Source organism: Hyposmocoma kahamanoa, unplaced genomic scaffold (assembly GCF_003589595.1).
Source record: "Hyposmocoma kahamanoa isolate Upper Pololo Valley unplaced genomic scaffold, ASM358959v1 202, whole genome shotgun sequence".
Classification (NCBI taxonomy): Eukaryota; Metazoa; Arthropoda; class Insecta; order Lepidoptera; family Cosmopterigidae; genus Hyposmocoma; species Hyposmocoma kahamanoa.
Window position 1 is genome coordinate 12,616,828 of NW_020653726.1, and position 27,050 is coordinate 12,643,877.

The following is a 27,050-nucleotide window of genomic DNA, read 5'->3' on the forward strand; positions in this document are numbered from 1 at the left end:
ACACAGTAATGCTCATATTTGTTCTTGGCGGCAAAAATTAGGTAATGTAATCAACAATTCCCTGGACGAACTCTTCCATAACAAGCTCTACTGCTACTAAAAATTAATGATTGAAGTGTTAATTATAGAAGACTATACATATATGTATGAAATAAAACTATACTTAATTGATTTCAAATTAAAATAAAACGTGTAGGATACTTTTTGATCCCTTGGTCTTTTCTTCAACGTAATTATATACTGTAAAAGCAATTTTCCTTCCCATTCAAAACTCCAACATCTTTACTATAACTTAAGTTTTAAACTTAGTAGCCTCAAGTTAAATTATAACGACGTAGACTCGAGTTTGGTTAAAGTCTAGCCAAGGACTGAAATTATGTGGTTTAACCGGACTGTGCGCGCGCTACTACGCCTTCCGACAATAATGGTTTGTAAGAAGTTAATTTATAAAGTAACATGCGGGCAGAGTTTGCAAGTTTCTATTAGACCCTGATTTTAATACCTGAACCATTACGAAGTAATAATGTATTTATAACGTAAACACTCATAGCCCACACTATGGAAACCCTATATCGCGAGTGCCATGGATACACACATAGACCGCCATAAATTACACCCAAACTCGCGAGAGAAATAAATGTGGGAAAATAGAAATATTTCTCCCGGCCCGGGAATCGAATCCGGGACCTCGGGTATTAAGTATTTAACTACCACGTCTACCGATATAATATTAATTCTAAGAACTTCTATCTATATTGTTAAAGGCCCTTCCGGTGTATCTTACTGCATGGGTCAGCACTTCCGAGCTAATAAAATGTGTACGGGATAATTAAAGCACAATGATAAACTGTCCCAGTAGTTTCTTCGGAGATGAGTTGGCCTAGAATAATAAGCTATCTACGCCATCTAATAGCAATTCCGCCAATTCCTTTCCCTAAAATACAACGCCATCTGTTCATTTATTTGAATAACTTTTGCTTCTGCTACGAACAGACTCCTGATGCGTTTTAGATGATAGCTGTCTCTAAATTTTGTCGTAGTCTTGCTATTGTGCGTTAGATGTCGCTTTAACAAAATCTAGTGAAATATTATTAATTACATTTATTAGATTAGAATACTAAGTATCTAAGTTCACAAAAATACTAGGGGCGACATGTTTTATATATAACATAGAGAATTATAAATTTTATATTTATTATAAAATATATATTTTATATTATTTATAAATTTAATTCGGTAATGTACCTATGTTTAATTTATATTTCACTGTACCTAGAGTTAAGTTCAACTAATTTCTGAAAACTAAAAGTTTTTATTTTTTGTACTTAATAATGTTCACGCATCATTCTTATTTACCTAATGTATCGCATAGATATATTTATGTAGCACCCCACCCTGAATCTGCCGGGCTAGGGTGCCTAGATTGAGTCTAGAAACATCGAATTTCACCTAACTACCTGAAAAGTACGTACAAGTCTACACAGAACTACGCATGCGCGTACTCTATCGATCCCGAAACCCTTCCAGCGGGCGTTCATTTGACCGGTGATAACATATTGGTGAGTACATCCCGTGTTTAAAATCATTTTCCAAATTCATCAAATTTAATAAAACAAATTTAGAATTTAAATAAGAATAAGTACATCGCGTGCATGTACCTTGCTGTGGCGTTAATCATTATAATAGCCAGTCTGGTCAGGCTACACGTAAGTTAAAAAATATCTCAAATATTTTTATCTGTGTATTGTTTTTGTGTCGTCCTCACGCTTTCTATTTAACGTCACGCAAGGGCAACAAGCCTATTGAGAAATTTTCAAAATTTAAAAATGAATTTCAAAAAGATGACCTTGAGAGTTCATCACGTAATTTGTAACTGCGTATCAAAATACCCCTGCTTCAATATCCTATTTCTTCTTGAACTTTCGCATTTTTTTCTATTGTTCTGTATTTCGGTTATAGCATACTCTATGTGATGTTTTTCTGTGTATATACTTAGCAAGTTACTTAAGTCGGAGTGAACGATTATTGCGTAGTTCTTAAGAAATGCCACGTCAGATACGCAACAGGTCCGGGAGTTTGCGCTGTTGCACGTATTTGGTTGTGAAATTTTCCAAAACATATTATAATAACAATAATTTTGGTTCGTAAGTGCAATGAAAACCAGCCAACAGGCTCAGAAAGAAAAAAATATTAAAATAATAATAAAAATAATAATTTTAACTTATTAAGGCCCCGTGTAAAAATATATACGTGAAATGATTCAGACTCAGACAATAATAATTTCTATGATCACTTATACGCCCAAGTAAGTAACTAGGGCCTGAAGCGTATCAATTATATGTAGTACAGTTTGATGCAATAGGGCGTTTAACGCGTTTCACATTGTAGTTCACTGAATCTCAGGAGGTTACGTGCGAAATTATCGGAAAGATATTTTATCTCAACACTATATCAACGTATACACCTTGCTGCATTTCCTTGATATCGGCCCGCAAATGTTGGAGTCATTCTCCCTTACGACATTTCAAATTTTTACCGTTGGTATGTCACTAGCGATTCAATTGCAACATTTAGTAATTTCTATTGCCCACATTTTTTTCACCTAATCCAAACTAATTTTATAAATGTAAAACCAATTTTATTACGTTTTAACTAAACCGCTGAATCGAATTCGATGAATTTTGGTATATATAGATTGGACCTTGGAGAAGGACATAGGCTACATTTCGTTATAAAAATAAATCTTAAAGGGGGTGAAATAGGGGACAAAAGTTTGTATGGAAAACCAATCATTTCTCAAATAAGCAGTACAGTAGGCTACTCGAAGTACTTATTCTACGCAGACGAAGAGACTGAGAGTGCCCGGGACCACCAACTAGTTCACAATAATTACAAAAATCATAATAAAAAAGATAATCAATTGTCAATGTAAAAGTAGCTTAATTATTTATACCTTTTGCTGTTTCTGTCTGAAAATTACACATTTTCACTGGAACATTATGACGTAGACAAATCTTATTCGATTTTCAAATAATGTTCCTTAATACTTACTTACTTAATTACCCATGTCCACATAAACATTATTAGATACGTAGACAAATCGTATTCGATTTTAAAATTTCAAATAATGTTGCTTACTAACTGTACTGTGTACTGTCTAAAAATTACACATGTCCACTTAAACATTATTACTTGGACAAATCGTATTCGATTTTCAAATTTCCAAATAATAGTGATTATCACTAACCTATTATTTATTTATTGAGCATTGGCTATTGAGTCTTCAGCTTAAACAGGTAACAAATAATTATGAAACGTAAAACGTAATAATACTTTTAACCTAAAAATTAATTCGTGTAAGGATTGTAACTACAAAAACCCGCCATTTTTTCTGATTTTGTCATAAAGGTTTGGTGGCTCCTTTCTCTGCCGCACGGTTGACAAATGGAACTCCCTTCCGGCACATGTCTTCCCTCCCTCTTATGATATGGGGTCCTTCAAACGAGGCGTGAAGAGGCATATTGTAGGCAGGCAGGGTGGAGGTGGCTAGTGCAGTGAGGGTTTCATCGCTGCACTAGGTTCCTTCGCGTTTGGATACCACTTTCCACTTAACATCAGGTGGAGTGGAGTCATTTGCCTGTCATGTATAAAAAAAAAAAAATAATAACAACCTGTACTTCGTTTTTTTACAATTAGAACAGCAATGAAGCAGTGATCATCCTTCTCTCAGATCTGAATCAAAATGATCATAATTTGTAGTCTAGCGGGGTGCGCCACCAGTAGACACAGCTGGATATTATGCTTTACGTCTAATTAACCTGTTGTCTTAAGTCATTTTTTTTGGCAGTGCAAATAAATAAATCATAATAATAATCACAATAAGAATAATTTTTAGTAGCAGTAGAGCTCCTTGTGAAAGAGTTCATTCAGAGTGGCACTGCCAACTTACCTATTTCTGCCACTAAGCAGTAATGTCAGCATTACTGTGTTCCGGTTTTGAAGAGTAAGGGCCCTGGTGAAATTACAAATACATAGACTTGTCAACTTATGTCTTAGGAAGATGGGTACAGTGGCAGTGCACCTCAGATATTTGCGATTTAAAGCTCTGAGTGGCACTGCAACTGTTGCGTGGAAAGGCGTGTAGCTTACCATCAGGCGCACGACTTGTTCGTCCTGTCAATTAATATTGTTACTCGTATATGAAAATAAGATACATAAGATACATGCATGATAAGATACAATACCTATATCAGAAATAATTTGCAATGTTTATTCCAGTTTTTCTATTAAGTACACTATAGAAATTTGACCGTTGCACAGGGTGGGATTAGTAAATTTAGCATTTTCTCTCAAGACGGCATGGGTTCTTAGCATACCAAAAGTCAAGCGTGACCACCGGTGGTACACTAGTTCTGATAATCCAATTGTCCGTGCTCCACCTGTGGTGCACCTCGAGGTGAACGAGTTAGGGAAAAATCGTAAGAATTGATGACAAATGATACTATAATATGTTATTACTTTATTAAATGTTTCCGTTTATTGTTTAGAACCTGTTTCTTAGAGAATAATAAAGACAGAAGACCTTTATTTAATCTTTGAAAACTAATGCTAAAAAAACGTAATAATTACACAAAGATAGTAAATACTTTTGAGAATATTTTTCGCAGTATTTATTAAATAGCGTCGCTTGAAACGCAAACCGCATGAAATGGCACCTAATAAAAGACCGTAATATGACTCAAAAGACATAAAATGCTGTGCAACCAAAATAGAATCAAATTGCGGGTAATTTAGGGCGAAATTGAACCAATCTTTATGAAGCCTCTCCATTGAACTTTAATCATTAAACGTGATTACGTGGGTAACAGCTTTCTTTGAACACTGTACATATTGCTTATTTCTATACATTGAAATAACGATCGGCGTCCTACGCAAGGAACGTTCTGGAACATCCCAGGTTGCCCGGGCTATCACTACCTACCTCCTATTTGTATATCCTATAGATTTATGTCCCGTCGGAAGTTTCTGTATAGCTGTAATGATCGGTGCAGTCCCCGCCTGCGCGTTGCACTCCATATTATTGACGTGAGATATTTGTACCCTAGCCCTAGCCTAGATTTCCCACCCTCAACCCTCCCAGTTTCATCCGGGGCGTCTACCTGGGTAGACGATAAATCATTTCATTAGTGTCCCGTTTAATATTCTTTGTCATTAAATTCAGTGATAATGTCAGTGCTTCGTTTTGCAATCATAGCAAATTAACTTTGCGATTGTAATGAAAAGATTTCCATTCAGATTTTGTTTTGAAACCCTGCATTATGGAGCGTTATCACTATCATTGTAGAAATATTCTCTTGCTTTGTTTTCGAGTATTGTACACAATAGTGTATCCACTCAGAAATTACGTTCCTAATCCTTTCACAGTATATACATTAGCCTTTGCAGCAGTGTTGGGCGTACAATTTTATATTATACTTAATTGGGACAAAATTAGAGGGTCCCTTTCATACGAAGATACACTTCGATTACTTATTTAATTTCTCGTATTGCGAATAGTAACTTTTTTTGGAAGTTTTGTGTCATGTCCGTCCCCTTAAAACTAAATGTTACACCCCGTCAACCTTTCTCCGTCTTGTCTGAAGCAGTAAGCCGACTCAACAGGTTTGTTTTCTTATCTAACTACTTCCTAAGTTTCTTTGTTCTAATTTAGAGCATTTCATTGTAATGTCATGCAGAGAGATGTAAGCTGAAACAAGAGAAGATTTTATGGTAAATGTTAATTTTTAATAGGTAAAATTTATGTAACTATTTTTGTGGAATGTTCTTATTAACGTTATTTTTATTAAATGTGTGCTTGGGCGGCATCTGAAATTTTATGCAAAAGCAACCCCTCCCCGAGGGGCAAGGAGAGGGTTCAAACCCCCCTCTCCCCTGCTAAAAGGACATGCAGCGTCTGTGTGCATCCTGCATCCCCCTAAAATTTTAGGTCTTCCTCTCACCTCATTGCGATGTGAACTTTGATTTTAGTCATAAATTATTTAGTATTCCAAATGATTAAGTTAGTTAATAATAATTTATGTTATCTTTTTATTTATTTAAATGCAATTCACTTTTACTTCCCCAAAGAGTTAATGTTAATTTTTAACAATAACAGTGCGTCGTAGAATTCAGTTATTGCAAAAAAAGTATTATCAAAATAATTACAAGTAAATTGATTAAATGTTCCGGAAATGCACCCCTCCCCGCGGGGTGCGGGAGCGGAAACACATCCTTTTCTTCTCCAGGGGCAGGTCCCCTCCCCCCCAATATCCTGCACACCCCTCCGTGGGCTAGGTCTCCCTCTCAGACCAATCGCTATCGATGATTCTCTCAAGCGCTGCCGATGCGTTTTATCCTATGTCCTTCTATTTAAATTTTATAATTTACCTAGACAGAGCAAAAACTAGCTTTAGTAGATACTGACCGGTGCTATAACATTGAGTATTATAGTAGGCGAAGTGATAGAAATTGAACAACTTTGAAAGTAATTAAGATGATTTAGTGTTTATTTTCTGAAAAATAAACAGCTGTTTTAGTATAAAACAAAACAAATGACAATCGTTAAATAGCAATGCACTTGCCATCGTGAATGTATTTATCTATTCAGTCGATACACTACAAAGGGCACCACTCTAGTCGGTTCTGAATTTTCCAGATATGCAACCTCCTCCCCGCGGGGTGAGGAGTAAGTTTCCTTGCCGCGTCTGCGCTTTGCGTTTCTTACAGCTTCCCCCGATCCCCTTATACTGCACTCGCGTAATATGTCCTGCGTCTGGATGCGTCCTGCACCCCTACCCATTCTAGGTTTCCTCTCTATGATCGATCAGTGCTGTTTCAAACGCTGCCAATACTATTTACCTTAATCCTTTCAACTTAAAATTTTATAATTTATTTAAACTGAGGAACACAAGCCTGCAGAAATGATCAAAGGTAACATTGAATAACATTATATAGATCAAAATTGTTATGATTATGACATTTATTATAATGTTGAGTTGGTGCAAAATAAAAAAAGTGTTTTAGTGCAGATTTAATCAGGTGACAATCGTTAAATGTAACGCAATGTACTTGCTATCGAGAATGTATTTAAATTTTTTATCGATACAAAACAAAAGGTAATCGGTTCTAATTTTTCCTACATGCAACCCCTCCCCGCGGGGTAAGGGGTAAATTGCCTTGCCGCGTCTGCGCTTTGCGTTTCTTGCAGCTTCCCCCGGTCCCCTCACATTGCATTCGCGGACATACTGCTTCTGCGTGCATCCTGCACCCCTGCCCTTTTTAGGTCCCCCTCTATGATTGATCAGTATATTTTTAAACGCCGCCGATATATACCTTGTCCCTTCAACTTTAAAAATTATAATTGTCATAGACAAAGGAGAACGAGCCTCTAGAACTGGTCGATGGTAACATTGAGTAACGCTCCATTATATTAAACCTGTGAAATGCAACAAGTTTGAACTTACTTCCAAAATGAAATTTTGAAATTGTCCATTTAGTGCAAAATAAAGCAAGTGACAATCGTTTAATGCAAAATTCACTTGCAATCGTAAATGTACTTAGTTTTTTCAAATGTTAAAATACAAATGGCGCCAAAATAGGCGGTTCTGAATTTTCTAGATATGCAACCCCTCCTCTCGGGGTAAGGGGTAAATTCGCTTACTGCGTCAGCGCTCAACGTTTCCTAGCTTCCCCCTGCCCCTTCACACTGCACTCGCGGAGATCCAGCGTCTGCGTGCATCCCATAGTCTTTTAGGCCCCCACTAAAATCGATCAGTGCCTTTTTAAAACAACGCTGATCATTTTTATTTTTTGCTTCAAATTTCAATAGTTTTATAATTCACGTGGACAAATGAAAACGAACCTTTAGGACCGGTCGGTGATAACATTGACTAACGTTGTATTAGATTTTGATCTAATACAACTGGTGAAATGATAGAATTGCCATAAATTCGAAAATAAATGACGAAGTTTTGTAGTGTTCATTTGGTGCAGAACAAAATAGTGTTTTATTGCAGATTAAATCAAGTGACAATCGTTACATAAACAATATATTTGCCATTGTGAATCTGACAAAAAATGGTGCAAAACCAATGGCACCAAAATAGTCGGTTCAAAATTTTCCAGACATGCAACCCCTCCCTGCGGGGTAAGGGGTAAATTCCCTTGCCGCGTTTGCGCTTTGCGTTTCCTGCAGCTTCCCCCGGTCCCCTCTCACTGCATTCGTAGACATCCAGTACATGATGCATCCACGCGCCCCTCTAGAACATCAGGTCTTCTAGTCCCTTATTGCGTTTTATTGTGATCGTTGCCATAAATTTTGTTCAATTCGAATTGATTATGCTTTATATTGTCTTATTATCACTTTAAATGCCATTCACTTTTTTTACTATTGCATTTAAAGGAATCGACAAACCTCTTGCTTTTAACAATGACACTGTGTCGTAAGAATTGTTGCACTAATTAATATTCAACGTTACAAAATTACTTGAAACGTGTTAGTATTAAAATTGTCCACATATGCACCCCTCCCCTCCGGGTACGGGGGAGGGGACACATCCCTATCCTCTCCTGAGGGTAAGTCCCCTCCCCCGGGTACACTACCTACATCCCCTACCGACTCTAGGTCCCCCTCTCAGGTCAATCGATTACTCTCTCTAGTGCTGCCAATGCACTTTACCCTTTGTCCAATCTAACATTAAATTTAATAATTCATATAGCTTTCTGATATAGCATTAAAACGAACATCTGTCGTAACTGTGGTCGATCATAACATTGAATAATGCTACGTTTGATGGAAGTAATGGAACTGTGGAAGTGCTACAAGTTTGAAAGTAAGTGACAATGTTGTTAAAGTGTTCATTTATGCAGAATAAAGCAATTGACAACCCTTAACAAGGCAAAGAATGTTCTTGCCGTCGGTTTGGCAGCTTCACTCGGTCTCCGTACACTGGATTCGTAAATCAGCTCGTCCACCGTAAACCTGTACTAAACCCGTGATCACGTTCAATATCGACGAATTTCAAAATGGTGGCCAATTAGGAAATGCACCTCCTCCCCGCGGGGCATTTTCCACTCAGGCTTCCTGCTGCTGCTTTTTTGTACAGCTTACTCCACACCTTTAACATGGGTGGTTATTAAAATAGCAGACTAATATAAATACGCTCGTTCGCTGGGCTCATTCCGATGATAAAGTAAAATGTGCATAGTGAAGCTGTGAATGTACGAAGCTTTATTTGTTGTTTTACAAAGATGAAACACGAGGTCCATTACGTACACGTATACACCCCATGCGCCAAATCACTTCCAAAACGCACTACCGATTGACGATCTCGGTGTGGGCGCTAGGCGAGCAACTTCCGGGTTCAATTCCGGGTATAGTTGGAATATTTTCTTCAAATTTGAAATTTGACTCCATCTGATTTTTATTTCCAACAAAAAAAAGAATCATCGAAGTGGCTACATAAATGTCAGAGTAATCATTTAACACAGACAAAAATATACTTTCGAATTGAGAACCTTTTGAAATCAGTCAAAAAAGTTTTCAATAAACCTGAAAATAGCACAAAGTAATAAATTTTAATATTACGTAAAAAAACATTGGAAAAAATCGCAGTTTTTTTTAACACGCACAAGTTACTAGTAGTCGAGTATTCGGCTAAAGTTCACAATTTACCGTGAATAGATGTCGAATATGAAAGCGAGTTCTTAAAATATTTTTTTTTCTTCTTTTATACCCCGAGTTGGCATGACATGTTATGATTTTTATATTTAAAACATACATACATACTTCGGCTCTCTATAACTCCTGAAGGTCTAATGACGACCAGGAATATGACAACGGGATCTCAGTACTGTGAACAGCTAGAAGTTTAAAATTCAAACTCACACGATATTATATGCTATAGTTTCGGTAGAAAATTATTAAAACTACAATTTTTTTTATGTCCAAAATTTCTACATATTTCGCTGTCTATAAATGATAAAAGTTAATTTAAATGTTATATGAAATTACAAATTACATTTTAAAACTTTTTTCTATGTTAGCAAGTAATGGGTCGAACTAGTCGTGCTCCTGACAGTAAATGACACGCATATCACAAAGATCTGAGGACTAGCACCACGCGCGCCACCCTGAGACATTAGGTGAAAGTCCCATTTGCCTATAATTTCACCAGCACCCTTACCCCTCAAAACTGAAACGCAGTAATGCACACATTACGGCTTAGCGGCAGAAATAAGTATGGTGTCAATACTTCCCGAGACGAACTATTAAATTTATTTTATTATATACATATATATTTATATATTTTATACTTAAAAATTTCGGCAACCCCGGTATCACGGGACTTTTTCGACAAAAAAGCGCGTTCCATATTAAACAACAAAAGCGTAGGTAAATAAGTGTCCGATTATCTGACAACTCGTCACCACTACCACAGATTACTTAATAGTTTGCCACAACTCATGTAACATCCTGGATAATAAAATTAAAAATAGCTAGTCGATATCGACAATCGATCGCGGAGCTAGCGGCTGCGTGCACGCACCCCATACTAATGAGATGTTTGCTACAGTTGATTCGTAACAACCTACGTGACCGCCGCTACCATCCAAAAACTACTAAACGAGCGTAAAACTGTATCCTTTAAGAATTTAAATCCATTAAATACCCAAATATATGGCTAAAACGTTTTAAATACAATCGTAAAATCGATTTTACTACTTACGTTTAAAGCTACTTGGAGGTAACTAAATGTTTCGAAATGTGATTTTAAAGCAAATAAACTTAAAAGTCTCTAAAATGTGAAACAAACACACGACATTGCCAAAGCAGTTAAACGGGAGAACAGCGAATAACTTCTGTCGGTCCGCAGCGTTGATGCAATGTCTGTATAAAGCAAACCAAAGAAACAGAAATTGGAAATGAAACTATTTTTTCGGATCTAAATCGCGTATATTTACATCCAAAAATTGTAAACGGCCCGAAACGCTAGTTTATTTGAAAAAACAAATAAGTATACTCAATTCGGTTGCGAAAAAATTGTTTCATTTCCTACGACGTGTGATAATCTCGTAAACCTAAGAATTCAAAAAGAAACAAAAATCTCCTTCTCATTATGTCGACGCTTCTTATATTTTAGGACTAGATTGACTTTGAACAGTATGTTGTCACTTCGATAGCGCTATCAAAGATTTGCCGTCGTACAGGTGTTAGGGTACAAGGGCAACAACAGCAAGTATTGCATGGACTGTGTTGGGGCAATGCAATCACATCAGGTTAATCTTATCTCTGCAGCGACCTACTGAGTGGGAAGTCGATTCAAGGACTTCCTCACGGGCCATCGCGGTTTGTAACTTGGTGGTAGTTGCTTTTGAGGGATGGTCCAGAAGCAAGCAACTTTGTAAAAATCTCTTAACGTTTTTATTTTTAAAAGTAAGTAATACTACTTACTTTTAAAAATAAAAAATGCCCGTTATACCAAAATATCACATTCGCAATTTTAAAAGTAATTTTCTGTCATGTCCCATAGTCGTGAGACGTGGGTCGTTCGTCATTGTTTACTGTATAGTATACATATATTAAATCGTTAAATGTTAAAAAACAATAAAGCAACAATTTAGCTAGTACTTACTTTTATAAACATATTATTTGTGTCAATAAACTTTTGTATATAAGACGCAATTGACACCAAAAGTTTACAATAAAGATCAAATTTAAATTAGCCTGTAAAAAAATCATAAGTACTAAACATTACGAGATATTGTCCGATTTTGAGCCTTACTAACTATGTTGCTAAGAGAACTGGAAAACAGGTTTACTGTGATGGTACACGCCCACCAATTTACACGATGTGAAAGTGGATCACAATAATATAACCAATATTATAATATCATAGAGAAACTGATACTGCACTAAATTGGCATAATATGTAAGTCCATTACTACGCCTAAGATATTGTGTAAAAAGGTCATCAGTAATCATACTCTTAGACACTTTATAGCAAATTTGTTATCCAACTTCAAAAATTTGACTTACTAGAATGAAATTATAAGATACATTAATAGCTATATTTAATATTATAGTAAATAAATATTAGACAACATCACATACATAGCTCTGATCCCAAAGTACCTTGTTTTTTATAATACTAAGTGACGGGACGACAAGTCGTGTGTCTAGTGGTAAGCCTATCCCTAACAGTTGCAGTGCCATTCAGATCAGAGAGAGATTCAGAAAGATCTGAGACATAAGTTGACAAGTACCATATGCCTGTAATTTCACCAGCACCCTTACCCTTCGAAACCGTGTCGCAGTAATGCTCACGTTACTGGTTGGCAGCAAAAATAGGTAAGGTGGCAGTACTTCCCTGGACGAACTCTTTCAAAAGGAGCTCTTGTGCTACTAATCTAAAGCACTTGTGTTATGAAAATCGGAGATAACGACGTTACCACAAACACCCAGACCCGAGACAGAATAGATAAGGCAATTTTTCTATGGTTTTTCTACATTGACCCAGCTGTGGATAGAATCTCAGATAGAGCAACCTCATAAAAACCGATGTGCAAGCCACTCGACCACTGAGGTCGTCAGATTATACGTACTCTAAGCTACTTTAATAGCTAGCATTTGTGGCAGACAACCACACCAATTGCCTAGTCTCAAACCAGGGAGTTCCTTGTACTATTAATACCAGAGCAACAGAAGTCACTCTGAAGCACTACTCTGAAGTACAGAACACCCAAAACAGAATTAATTATTAAAGTTTATCTCATAAGAATCTATACAACTTCAAATGGCGTTGGTTGATTCCTCATAATAGTGAAATTGTTGAATCAATCGCTTTGGAAAAATATATAATCAAATTGAAGATATACACTGATTACTATATGGTGTGAAAACACGATTCCCAAAAATTTTCTCAATAGAAAAAAAAACACAAACTTACCTTGAAATTTTACAAGAAAACCACTGTATTCAATAGGTAATTTACATATACCAATTTTCTTTTTTAAATTAACTGAAATAAATAGAACTCTTATAGTACTGTACGATGTACATTTTTTTTTCAAGCCTTTAATTTCATTTGTAGAAAAATAACTTCTGAAATTAAGCCAAAATCAAGCCAGCACCGGGAATCGAATCCATCTAAAGCTGACAGCGTAAAAAAATATAAACATAGAAATATACATAATATAGAGACGAAGAACCAAAATGCAAGTTACAAAATTTCAAGCAAATATGATATCAAATTGGTTGGAAAGCCTTTTAATAAAACATACAGATGCTGATCAATTTTAACATAATATTAAAAAACTTACAAAACCAAACTTACAATTCAAGAATTATTTCAACGTTGAGTGATTGACTCTTCGGTTATAAAATAATGTTCTTGTCATCAAACAGTTGCATAGTGGTCGTTATACGTAGTTGATTTTTTCATAATACAGTTACATTTGTCAGCTTTATTTTTATTTTATCTGGAAGCAACCTCGATTTGTTGCTGTTTAACTAACAAAGCATAGCAATTAACCGAATTATAGTGTAATACAAAAGTAAAAAAGTGAAATTAGAAAGCATCCACAAAAGAATGCAACAAGACTTTTCATGTATGTATTTTAACAAAACTTATACAATAGTTCAATGTTTGGAACAGAATGGCTTATTCATATCATATATTTGTATCGTTTCGAGGGTTTTATCGGAGTTTGGAAGCGCGGGCGGGACGCGCCGACAGATTGTCCGCCCACGATCGGCGCCCGCGCAGGTGCCGTCCATATCCCCGCCGCTCTCTGCTTAAATCCGCCAGTGCATAGATCATGCAACAGTGGATCAGTTCTCTTTTAGGAAGTCGTAATCTGAACAACATCAAACAAATGCAACTTAAAATTGCTACAGGATTCCATAGAGAACAAAATCGGAAACATGCAATTTGAAACTTAATTAAAAACATTTGTTTCACAAAATCAAAGTAAATAATGGACATGATAGCCAAATGACAAAATATCAATAATTTTTAAAAACCTGACTACTTTTGTAAAGCCGTTGTAGCCTACCACCGTCCACCGTCTCTCAAGCAGAGGCCATGTGTTCGAATTCGGGCTTGCACCTCTAAGTTTTTGGAAATTTACGTGCGAAATTTAATTTAGAATAGAATAGAATAGAATAGAATAGAATACATTTATTACAAAACACCACAACACAATAATAAACAGTAAAAAATTAAAAGTAAAAAAAAAATAAAATAAAACAGAACTAAATTAAACTTAAAACAAACTAAATTAAAACAAACAGAAAATAAATAACAAAAAAGAAAGTAAATAAAATTAATTAAAAATAAAATCTTGGCAATAAATAATTATTCGACCATAAAGCTGGTCAACACTATTGCTGTACGAAGTAGTAGTAGAATTTGAACTTTTCCATGAGCTTTTCCGTGAACGAAAACATCGTGATGAAGCCTGCACGTCGAAGAAAGTTGACAACGCTCGGAAAACATGTTGAAGTCCCCGCATTGAGCCAGCCTAGCGGAATATGGCCTAAATCCTAAAAGTAGACCCATGCCCAGCAGTGAGATATATAAAAAACGTTGATGATGACTCCTTTTGTAATTAAAGCTTCAAAATTACTCATAATACCTATCAAAGAAAGGGTAAATTTTGTACATTTACTCATGTTCACACGTAATTCTATATATTATTCTATGATCGTAGAAAGCTTGAATGAACGTTAGTGAATGGAGGACTGTAGCGATCAGAGTATGTTCTGTCTGGCCATGTTTATTGCCTGACCACTAACCGGTACCTTATCTTATCCCAGAGTCGGAATAAGGAAAAAATTGAGTACGATAAAACATTGAATGGAAAGAAAATTTTGTAGTAGTAGAGCTTGTGACGTTCGTTCGTTCAGGGAAATACTGCCAGCTTACCTAATTCTGCCACCAAGCAGTAATGTTTTTCGGTTTTGAAGGGAAAGAGTGCCGGTGAAATTACAGGCACATAGGACTTAACAACGTATGTCTCAGGGTGACAGGCGAAGTAGCAGTGTCCCTTAGGTCTTTGCAATTTAAAGCTATGAATGGCACTGCAACTGCTATGAACAAGCGTGTCGCTGAACACCAGACACGCGACTTGTTCGTCCCGTTACTTGGTAATCAAAAAAATATTTGAATATGATTTTCTATGCAATATCTTTTTAGTTTCAATTGTACCAACCGGGTTACAAAAACCTGAATTAACAGTTTCAAAACTTAAACTTACTGAATATTATACTCTGAAAGTCAATATCGTCGGCGCAAGCGCACCTTTACGAATTAATGACAGATTCAATGAGATTCATAAAGTTTAAATGAATTTAATAATCAGAAATCCGATTTTTAAGTAATACACAATTTTATCTAAAATTTCCTACTATAGGTGTACATAAATCCAGTAAAATCTAAAATAAAGAATAATCAAACGCATGTTACAAAACTAAACAATAATAATAAAACTAAACAAAAATTCTAAGGTAAAAACATTTTTCACTTTGTAAGAAATATGAATTAAACTATTCAAGTATTTTTAATATACAAACCATGGTTATTTTTTGTTATATTCAAATATGTAGAGAAGTTAAACCTGATCTCTGGACTCCATTAAAGATTAAATCAAACATTGCTCACTCTTGCTTCAGATATAATGCCAAATTTGCTTAATTTACATCATTTGCACAACTTTCTTTGTTTATTGCGATCCGCCTTGTTTTTGTTAAATATAAAGGCTGAAAGCTAACATTAAAGTAAATGTAGCATCGCCTGAGTGCTACTCTGTCTTGAGCACTTAGACTTATGCATTGAAATGGCTGAGCTTTAAACTCACTAAATGCATCGGTTTGCGACCGCCGCCGTAATGTAAAAGTGTTATGTTGTATTGTCGACAACCCACAGGAATTTATCTTTATCTCGGAACAACCAGAGGATATAAATTCATGTTTGTGCGAAAATAAGGAAAAGGTTGAGACATATCTTTTTACATATGAATAAACTGCACTATTTTTGAAATAAGATACATTAAAACACAAATTTTACCATTTGTAGCTGGCTTTAAGCGCTGAATTGTAAAGTTTATGAACAAATAAATGCTAAAACGTCAATTTATGTCGTCGTGTCGTATAAAAGCAACAGAAATAAATTACTAACAACACAAATAGCACAAAATAACTAAGTCGTATATCAATATTGACAATAAGCAATATCGTAAAATGAAACACGAACTAAAAGAGGTGTAAAGTAAGTAAACGGACTGTTAAACAAGTTTACAACATCGTTTACAAAGTTACAAATATCGTCGCGAGACCGGCGCCAGCGCAGCGATTCACGCCTCCGCGCGTCAGTCACTCTTCGGTACAACTCTAAAATCATTTCTTAAATGGCTTTGACGTTTTGTGCATTAATATATTATTATATTCACATTTTGAAAAAGTATGACGATGTCTTTCTAAATAAATTTTCATGATTTAACATTTCAATGGTGTATAAATCACTTAATGGAGGATAAATCACAATAAGTCCATCTTATTGAATAAATTAAAAAGTTAAATTATTTTTTTAAACTTGATTAGTTATTAATGAAATCGATTACGTGCATCATATGGTTCAACATAAAAGAGCGCTCCTCGCCGAAACGTTTGATAGCATCTTAATCGCTCCACCCACATCTCGGTATACAATGGCTCTAGCTCATTCTTTTTCTCACAAAAAACCGTAGCACAATGATATTATGTCATGTTCAGTCGTGTATTGTTTGATTGATTCACGTCATAATCCTCTAGTAAAATTTCGTTCAACGTGAAAAAACTATGAAAAAACCCATCCATTATCATTTTGTCGAGGATAATCGTCTACTCTTCTGTTACACTGGATGAATGATGACTAATACCAAGCTAAACTAAGTATAATTGACATGTTTCTATATAACACAGTCATATGCCAAGTTTTTAAGAAATTCATCCATCTTTGAAACTGCGTTAATTGCTGCACTTAATTCACTCGTAGATAAACATTTTAAATACAACTTCGTCTTCGATTGTCGGTTAAAAATTTTTTTTTATTTACCAGGGTCTTACGGTGTTGTTTTATTTCATAATAATCGGCTAATAAACTTTGATAAATTTTATTTATTAGATAATAAATTAAAATATACAAATAAGGTTCAATAAAAGCTTAACTACTAGAAACTAAAAGTAGGATTAAATTATATGAATAAAATTGGGTCCCCGCGACAAGGTTCCCAAGATGCTGCTTAAGAACTTAAATTACAATCTAAACAAAAAATTAAATTAAATTAATTTAATTTTTAATTAATTAAATCTAAAAAAAATTAAAAAGTTAATAAAGTTACCATCAATCCAACGAATACAACCTCGATCGGTTTATCTTTGATAAAGCTTCCTGTGTCCACCTTCCTGATCCATCATAAGGCACTAGTCGCCACCTGTAAGCCAACTTTTTACAACAACGCCTGACATATTTCTGCCGCCAAGTATATGAATATTATAGCGTTCACATTTTGAAGAGTAACAGTGCTAGTGAAATTACAGGCACAGGGGACTTGTGAACTTGTGTCTCAGGGTGACGAGCACGGCAGCTGTACCCCTCAGATCTTAGCGATTTAAAGCTCTGAGTGGCACTGCAACTGCTACAGACGACCACGTCGCTTACCATCAGGCGCACGACTTGTTCGTTCCGTCACTTGGTGTCATAAAAAACCGAGATGAATTCGAAAAGAGTCTTGGTTGCAGCATATAATAAAAGTTACCATATTATTGTAATGGCATCGCATTTACGTAGTATACCCAATCACAAGTCGATGCGGCAGTTATAATGCCGCAACAAATAAAGGCTTCAAACTTATCACTTCTCTTCTTTTATGTCGGGGGTTAAAATATACATGTTTGTGCATTATTCTCTCTTCTTTAAGATTTGACACGCTTTAAATTTTTACCAATGCAACACTGCTACCAAAACCTATATAGACGTTTCTTTCCTTTCAGATTCGGAATGGGCCCCCCAGAAGCGCTAGTATTGGCGGCAAGCATCGTCGGAACGATGGCATATATCCCCCATGGTTCTATTGGGGAGGTAAAGGTAGACCTTCCCCGCCCTTTCTTGTTATTCATTATAAGATAACGTAAACCTCTTGTCCTCTTAAGTTGAATTTTCATCGTCTTAACGACAGGATATGTTACAATATGGCATTGAAAAACTGTTTTTTAGAAAAGATTCCGCTTGCCTATGCCTTGCCCTATGACTACATACAAACTTAATTAAAGCCTTACAACGTTATATTTTGTATTCAGGAGCCCATGCTAACAGGGGCTTTGCTACGTGAAGTGGTGGAGCGCATGAGTCGGGAGTTTAATGGTCCTTCTTCTTACCTGGACTTTCCAACTGGCGACCGCATGGCTCTGATGGCACGTGCCAACAAGGACCTAGAGAACGAACAACTGGACTATGACTCCTTGCTCGATGGGAATCCCAACCCGAGTCTGAGAGATCAGGAATATTTGCAGCACAGGTAAAGTCTGCTTACAGGAAACAAAGGACTTAATGTCATACTTAACTGGACTAGGAGCTATAGCGAAAACAACAACAGTCATTTAAAGGTTTCATGATGACTCCAGTAACTTAAGATTTTTATTCAACCTTTATTGTCAGCTCACTGTGGGGTCATCAGTACGTAACCGGAGGTGCTGGAGAAGGGCAGCAGCGTCTACTGCCTTCTGGTATGGTCCCTAATAAGCAGATGGTCAAGACGGACGCAGTACTACCGGCCTACTGTAATCCTCCAAATCCTTGCCCTGTTGGCTATACTGGTAAGTGGTTGATGCTGATGTGAATGTTGATTATTAATAAATAGAATAATAGATGCTTTTGGAAGGAAGCTTCCGATTAGTTCCCATTTCTAGCTACATTCAAGTTCCAAAGATTATGAAGACGTCACTCATCTTTACAATTTTGTATGTCCAGAAGATCAAGGCTGCATCAGCGAATTCGAGAACACAGCCGCATTCAGCCGCGAATACCAGCTGGCTCAGCGTTGCATGTGTGATGGAGAACACATGTTTAGCTGCCCCCCTGACTCCGGCTCTGATCTCGACCTGCACTTTCCTGAGCACCATAAGAACCTGGTGGCTAAAAAGTACAAGCCTGATGTAAGTATATCAAATTAAAAATAAAGTTCATATATACATATCTATGACAAAGTGCTAATTAAACCATGAATTTTGGATTTCTGCCCGTCATCAAACTACTTGAAAACGGACTCAATCTTACCAGGGCTAGTTTTGTTAACAGAATTGTAAATTAGTCTATATAAAATAAAATCTTCATTAAAAAATTTGGTTGGTTGTATTCATTTCTATTTTCCTATTTTCAGGTTGAAAACCCCTACTTAATGGGTGAGCGATTACCAATTGCCGCCAAAAAGGGATTTGAAGTAATCTCCTACTAGAAGGATCTTATTGTAAGAACAACTTCACTATGTATAACACTATCAATGTAAAATTACTTAGAATAGATACAGTACCAAATTCTGTTATAACCTCCTTAAGGTCTTAGTAATCAACAAAAGGGAATGTATCCAGTCAAGTTGAGCTTCCGACTTCTACATTTTTTGATTCAGTACTTACGGTATGTAACTTGATTATCATTGTTATAAATTGGTCGTTTTTTCTTGTCTAAGACTATTAGTTCAACAAAGTGGTCAACATCAATGGGATAGGGGTGGGAATTTTCATCAAGCTACAACGGTGACCACAACTAAGATCATAAGAAAAAACTGCCAATTCGTAGGAAAAGAATTAGAAGTAAGGGTCCAGACACATCATAGAGACGCAACGCTGCAATCTCGAACCCGTGGATGTTAGATATCCGCGTACAGTCAAGTTATGCCCTAACACCTGCACCGTAGACCACCTTTACGCTCCTGAAACTGCAATAGGTGTGGCTGAATACTTGACTGAAAAAAAAATCGTTACCCATTGCAATGTCGCGTCTCCCTGATATGTCTGCAGCCTAAGAGCTGAAATGTAAGAATTTATGAAAATGGTATCGAACGGTTGGTTTTTGACAATGTTATAAGCTTTACTTGAGCAAAGATGTCTAGATATGCAAATGTACTTATTAGATAATTCAATAATTTTCTGAAAAAATATAATGTTACTGATCACTTGTAATACTGTCACCAGTCAGGATCTTTCAATCGTCAAATTACCTCGGCAGTAAAATGCTTTAAGCAACGCCGTAGGTATAGTTGTTTTTGTACCTTTATCATTATCATGAATAGTCCTAAAGGTAGACCCTACAGCTTTCATACCTAGATAGATAAAGACAGAAAGTACAATAGCAGCTATGACTCCGCGTTCTCATGAAACTACACAATAATTATACAAACTCCTTAATATTGCAAATCTAACGTTAAGTAATGGAACGTCCAATTTTCAATAAAGATATTCGACTGTTTGTTTATATCATAGGTTATTCATACCGTGCAACATGACTAACACCGAACAATGGTCAATGTTTACTACATTCGACTTGGTATAGAGCTCATGCAGTGCTGTTACTTGGGATACAGAGACTGTCGTGTCACAGTCGCATGGTTGTTGCAAGGTGTGGATAGAACACAATGATTTATTTAAAAAACAATCAAATTTCTTATTTGAAAATTGAACTTTACTTACGCGCTCTATAAACTTAAAATATAGTTTACAAGAATAGAGTATATTCTAAGTATATAAGTCAGACGATACTTAGATTTGCAATATTGTCGTATTCTTCACTATTGTATCATGTACTCCTCGCCGTACCCGGCGATAAGCACTCTTACATTTACTGTGTAGTTGATTTTACGTCTGAAAATGTACTTAAACTAGCAGTAATTTCAAAGGAAAATTCAGTGTTCTCACGTATATCCTAAATATCACTTAATAACATCAATATTGACGACATCGTCCCTTAACACCAGATGAGAACATACTATTGTTGTGATCCAAGGCAAACATTTTAATTCATTAATCAATCTTTCATTATTTTCTTGTTGTGCATGTATGAAACGTAGAAATTTATGAATCCATTAGACAAGTCAATTAAGCCTCTTCAATTAGGACAGTGGTTCTGTTGCAAGATCGATTACTAAATTTCAAATTTGTTTCCACGCGTTTATTCATACTTATGTTTATTTAAATATATTCAAATTGACACTTTTTTAAACAAAATCGGTATCTATCATAATATTACATATAAAGATTGACATTTTAATGAATCACACTAAAAAATTCGGTATAAGATGAACTTAGATGTCATCAAACAGCTTTAATATTTTTTATTTTGACAAATTTACTTTAGTATCCATACGAGTCTAGTTGGCACCCGGCGGTATTGCGTGGATAAAAAATCATTGTTCTTCGAAATTTAAAAACATATATTGCTTTGATCGCATCAACTATATTTTTCTGCTTCTCTAGTTTTCTCTCAAGACACAAAGGGATCGTATACCACGCTCTTATATTACAAATCATTAACATTGATGCAACTCATTTTCATTATGAATTTCGCACCTGGTGACATTTTAATGAATTGTGGGAAAAAAATTCGGTGTCAGATAAACGTAGTAGGTCTCATCGGAACTTCATTTTTTTTAAAGTTCGAAAACGAATTTTTTATTTATCATGCAATACTCGTTTGGCACACGGTGGTACTGTGTAGATAAATAAAACGTTGTTTTTCGAATTTTAAAATAAATATTGCTTCGGTGGCACCTGCCATATTTTTCTGCTACCCAAGTTTTTTCTTGAGACTCATAAAGGGGTCATCTATGTGTCTTACGCTATAACATAAGAAATCATTATCATAGATGCATCTTATTTTAATTATAAATTTCACACCAGGTATCATTTTAATGGATCGTACGAAAAAAGTTCGGTGTCAGATAAACGTAGTAGGTCTCATAGGAGTTTTATTTTTTTAAAGTTCGAAAACGAATTTTTTATTTATCATGCAATATTCGTTTGGCACACGGTGGTATTGTGTGGATAAGTAAGACATTACTTTTCGAAATTTAAAAAAATACTGCTTCGGTGGCACCTACCATATTTTTCCGCTACTCAATTTTTTTCATAGGACGCATAAAGAGGTTATCTTTATATACATATGTATAATTTAGAAACGACATGTCATAACAAAACAACAACGTTGAAACATCTTATTGTCATTGTTTATTTACATACTGGCTATCCTACAAAACAGTCTAACAGATAAAAATAGTAAATGCTACCAAAGTTTTAAATTTTTTAAATCTCTAAAAATGTTTTTTATTTACTATACATATACGGGTTGCCACCCGGCACTATCGTGTGGATAACGAAAACTTAGCTCTTTGACATTTTAAGAAATTACTTCTACGGCGGTATCTACCATATTTTTCTGCTACCCAAGTTTTTCGGTAAGACAGATAAAATGGTCATCTATGTGTATCAAGCAATTATACAAGAAATCAGTAACATTGATGCAGTTTATTTTCATTTTTAGTTTCACACAAGGTGACATTTTTATGAATCGTAAGAAAAAAATTCGGTATCAGATAAACGTAGTAAGTCTCATCGGATTTTCATTTTTTTTAAAGTTCGAAAATGAATTTTTTATTTATCATGCAATACTCGTTTGGCACACGGTGGTACTGTGTAGATAAATAAAAAGTTGTTTTTCGAAATTTAAAACAAATATTACTTTGTTGGCACCTGCCATATTTTTCTGCTACCCAACTTTTTTCTTAAGAAACATGAAGGAATAATCTCTGTGTACCACGCTATATTATAAAAAGTGAGCAACATTGATGCAGTTTATTTTCATTATTAATTTCACACAAGGTGACATTTTAATAAATCGTAGGAAAAAAATTCGGTGTCAGATAAACGTAGTAGGTCTCATCGAAGTTTCATTTTTTTTAAAGTTCGAAAACTAATTTTTTATTTATCATGCAATACTCGTTTGGCACACGGTGGTACTGTGTAGATAAATAAAACGTTGTTTTTCGAATTTTAAAACAAACATTACTTCGGTGGCACCTGCCATATTTTTCCGCCACCCAATTTTTTTCTTAAGACTCATGAAGGGGTCATCTATGTGTATTACGCTATATTATAACAAATCAGTAACATTGATGCATGTTTTCCTTATTCATTTATTTACACACGAGGTGACATTTTTATTATTCGTACGAAAAAAAAGTGTGACAGAATAAAGTAGTAGATGCCATCAAACTTCGAAATTTAAGGACATTTTTTCTTCGGCGGCACCTACTACATTTTTACTGCCTAAGTTTTTTTGTTATGACGTATAAAGTGATCATCTTTATATGTATCATGAAGAAACTACATAACATAACAAAACGATACCTTTGAAACATCTTATTTTCATTATTCATTTATACACTGAGTGACAGTTCAATATATCGTAGGAAAAATATACGGTGTCAGATAAACGTAGCAGATACCATTGAAATTTAAAGGATTTTAAAGTTTGGAAAATATTTTTTTATCTACTGTACAAAACTAGTTGGAACGCGGTGGTGTTGTGTAGATAAATAAAATTTTATTTCTCAAATTTTAAAATAATTACTACTTCGATGACAACTGCTGCATTTATTTAATAATCTTTCTTAGGATACATAAAAACTCTTCGCTATCGTATGGCACACTAACTTTTAGATTCTACAGTGCATATTGGCTGATTTCTCTAAAAGTATTCAGTAAACTAATGCTGCAGTTAATAGCATTGAATTTTTAACGAGACTAATTGTTTTGAGCAAATCGATAACAGTATCATACGTTCATAAAATTGCATTCAATATTGGCAAAAAAACAGAGAAGCTTAAAAAAATCTCATTTTTATTAAAAATGCTATCACGCAATGATATAAAATTCGACATTTCTGGATGACGGAATTGGTGAGTTTAGGACGACTTTCAACACCTTTCTCCTTGTCGAACCTCTTATATATTTCATTAGTAATTTTGAAATTTATATGAAGTTGTAAGTATACCGCTTATCTGTCAAGAAAAGTGCAAATTGTATCCTTTCCACTTCCGCTAGGCGAACATGCAAAAATATCAATTTCTTTTATTTCATAGTGTTAATAATGTTTTTAAAAAAATGTGATAAGTTCTTTCATCTTTGTTCTAAGCCAAAGTTTAATGTAACTCATTGAAGTATGATAGATTTAATCGTGTTGCTGAAAAGAAAGACACTACAAAAAAATCAATTTCATTAACTGTTTGAAATTTCATGCCAAGAATTTTACGAACGGTTACATACACGATAAAAAAAAATTACCAAGACCTAATTACCGTAAAATACCAACCATTTGTCTCGAGAGCACATTTTCAGACCTAAAATTGCTACAAAAAACATCGGATACTAATCAGTTAAAATACAAACGGTATGAAAATAAAAAATATATTAATAATTTAATCAATTTCAGAAGTTCGCCTATTTAAAGTTGATTGAAACGAAATTCACAATGTAAATTACAAAAAACTTTTGCAGCTATAAGGCATTTTCGCTCAAGTGCAAAGTTATAGCATAATGTAACTATTGTATGTCCATCCTAACACAATGTAAAATTAACATGATAAAAAAAGTTGAGATCACTGTCGTTAAGAAACTTTAATTTTAAATTTTATATTTTTTAAAGTAAAAGTTTCAATGGATTATTGTTAGAATTATAATTTCCAATCATGATTTGTTTGATCATACCAATTTTAAAAAAAATTTCTTAAAGAATATATATATTTCTAAATCTCTATAATTTTTGATAATTTGTTCTAATCTGGTAATTTGTTCTACTAAATTGGACTAGTAGGTGATCACAACTTTTTTTATGATATGTATATCGAATACGGAAGACTTGGAAGTTGAAGGTACATATGTATGTAATAAATACTTATTGGTGAATAAGGCGTTTACCATCCGGGAAAGCTAACGAATTAAAATTATATAAATACGGCACAATACTTTAAAAAATCCAATAATGATTTTAAAAGTATACTGTAGGCTGCACCTTGACGAGTAATAAATGTTTACGTTGAAAGTTGAAAGTTATATTTAATACAACACATTCGAGTTGATTCTTAATTTCATTAAATTAACGCCGGGAGACTTGTATTGTAGGAGTAACAAAACCGTATAGTTATATTTTAAAATGTGAATGTCCCCGTAAAATATGAAAGTAACGTGAAATATCTATACGTAGCAATGACAGATTTGGTTATTGAAAATCGAATTCAGCTGTGTGGCCTGTTATTCACTTTTGTGGAAACTATCATTAACCAAAATAAGTCCACAACATTTTGTTGTGCCCTGTATATTATAACAAAGTGTGTGATAACTGTTTTTGTGCATAAAAAATATTTTACAAAGTTTGTATTGAGGAAAAAAATGCGTAACGTATTATATGCGTAAACGATGACTGTGCAAGAGATCAGATTCGAAATAATTGCATTTAATTTAATTTAGACAACGTGTCATATTTAAATTAGGAAGAAACATGAAAGCAACAAACTTATCTTAAAATAAGTTAACTTTTAATTTGTTAGATTAAGCACCAATATTTTGCTATTTTGTTCCCATTTCAACATTGCTTAGAAAAGAAAAACAAAATTTAAAAATCAATTGACTTTCGTGCGGTGTTTATTAATTTTCAATGAAATCATATTTCATCCATCTTAAGTTTTAGATAGTAATTATTAAGTGATTATTTATATGGGAGGGTGGGAGGGCCAAGGGGGAGTGGTGACTTAGCAGTCATCGCTCCTGGGGGGCGGGGATAACTGAAGGGAGGGTTGAACGTTTTTGAGGTTGTTGGCTGAAAGATGGGAAGAATAGGATTTGTCATCTTATGCAGTTGACTGTGGACAGGTGGTCCCCGTTGCTTTCAATGTTCTACTTCTTTTCTTACGGGTATTAGCAAGAACAGAGTCCTGTTATTGCGTATAATTTTATTCTTCCAACTTCTAATTCTCGATTCATTGTGTCTATATGTCTTCAACTTCTTATCTATCAAGTCTGCTCAATCTTAAGTGCATATTTAATTTATCTCAAAATATAACACTGACTCTACAACATCATCGGTCTATGCACCAAGGCTGACAAGTTTTCTCGATATCCAAGCCAACTGTAGAGTTCAGTGGGAAAGACTCGTCGCCGCCACTAATGAGTGAAAAGTGGACAGGCATTAACGCATAGCATTCTCTACTCAAGTGGTACTGCATAGGTTATTATTGTATTTATTTTAAAACAAAGGACTGTCTCTGAGCAAAAAGTAACATGGGCCGAATGAGGTCGTTTTAATTGGCAGAGCATTAGATTTTTCTTCGAAATTGATAAATTGACAGTTATTTCTTGCTCAACAGTCATTTTTCCACTACGCTACGGTATTTTAACGACTACATAACGTCTTTTTTTAACATCAAGAACGACAAGAAGTGTCCTTTCACGTAGACTTTACTAAACGTTTCTGGAGACGTTGTGTAGAATATTGGCATAAACTTTTTATTCTTCTTTTGAAATAAAATAATAATTGATTTAGTAAACATTTGCGGAGTAGACTTCAGATTCTATCTCTATTTAAACTACCTTGCCCACATATACATGGGTCTGTGTCATCATCGAAGGTTACGTAGAATAAGTAGTTTAAAATTTTTGTTTACTTTTAATTCATTAGTTTAAATATTGATATCGTATAAGGAGCACTAACAACATGTCTTCCTTGTCTGCGCAAGATGTTAGAGTCTATACGTCTGCTTCTGTACACACGTCATGAGTACAAAGTGGTTGGTTTTATTGTTCTACAGCAGTAGTACCATATATCTCGTATGACGTAGAACATTGTGGTCTCTGCATAACGCCCTACAGCACAATGAGATATAAGGTACGATTGGGAATCCATTTTGTAATCGTTACGTAAATTCAGAAG

At 34.9% G+C, this 27,050-nt stretch overlaps 1 protein-coding gene across 6 annotated transcripts in view; it reads left to right on the forward strand.

Moving 5' to 3' along the window:
• Nucleotides 1–1,540: 1,540 nt before the first annotated feature.
• Nucleotides 1,541–27,050, forward strand: part of LOC113227039 (neuroendocrine protein 7B2) — a 31,484-nt gene continuing 5,974 nt past the window's right edge. The window contains exons 1-7 of one of the 6 annotated variants that reach the window (XR_003310167.1): nt 5,168–5,661; nt 18,071–18,164; nt 18,377–18,594; nt 18,735–18,892; nt 19,047–19,231; nt 19,456–19,596; nt 19,909–22,360. Coding sequence is in view for 4 of the 6 variants with exons in the window: in XM_026459903.1 (XP_026315688.1) it covers nt 5,582–5,661; nt 18,071–18,164; nt 18,377–18,594; nt 18,735–18,892; nt 19,047–19,231; nt 19,456–19,530 (810 nt within the window). In the remaining 2 variants the exon portion in view is untranslated. Of the gene's footprint in view, nt 1,560–5,157; nt 5,662–18,070; nt 18,165–18,376; nt 18,595–18,734; nt 18,893–19,046; nt 19,232–19,455; nt 22,376–27,050 lie in introns of those variants that run through there. The other 5 variants (XM_026459907.1, XM_026459906.1, XM_026459905.1 and 2 more) reach the window with 5 other exon arrangements.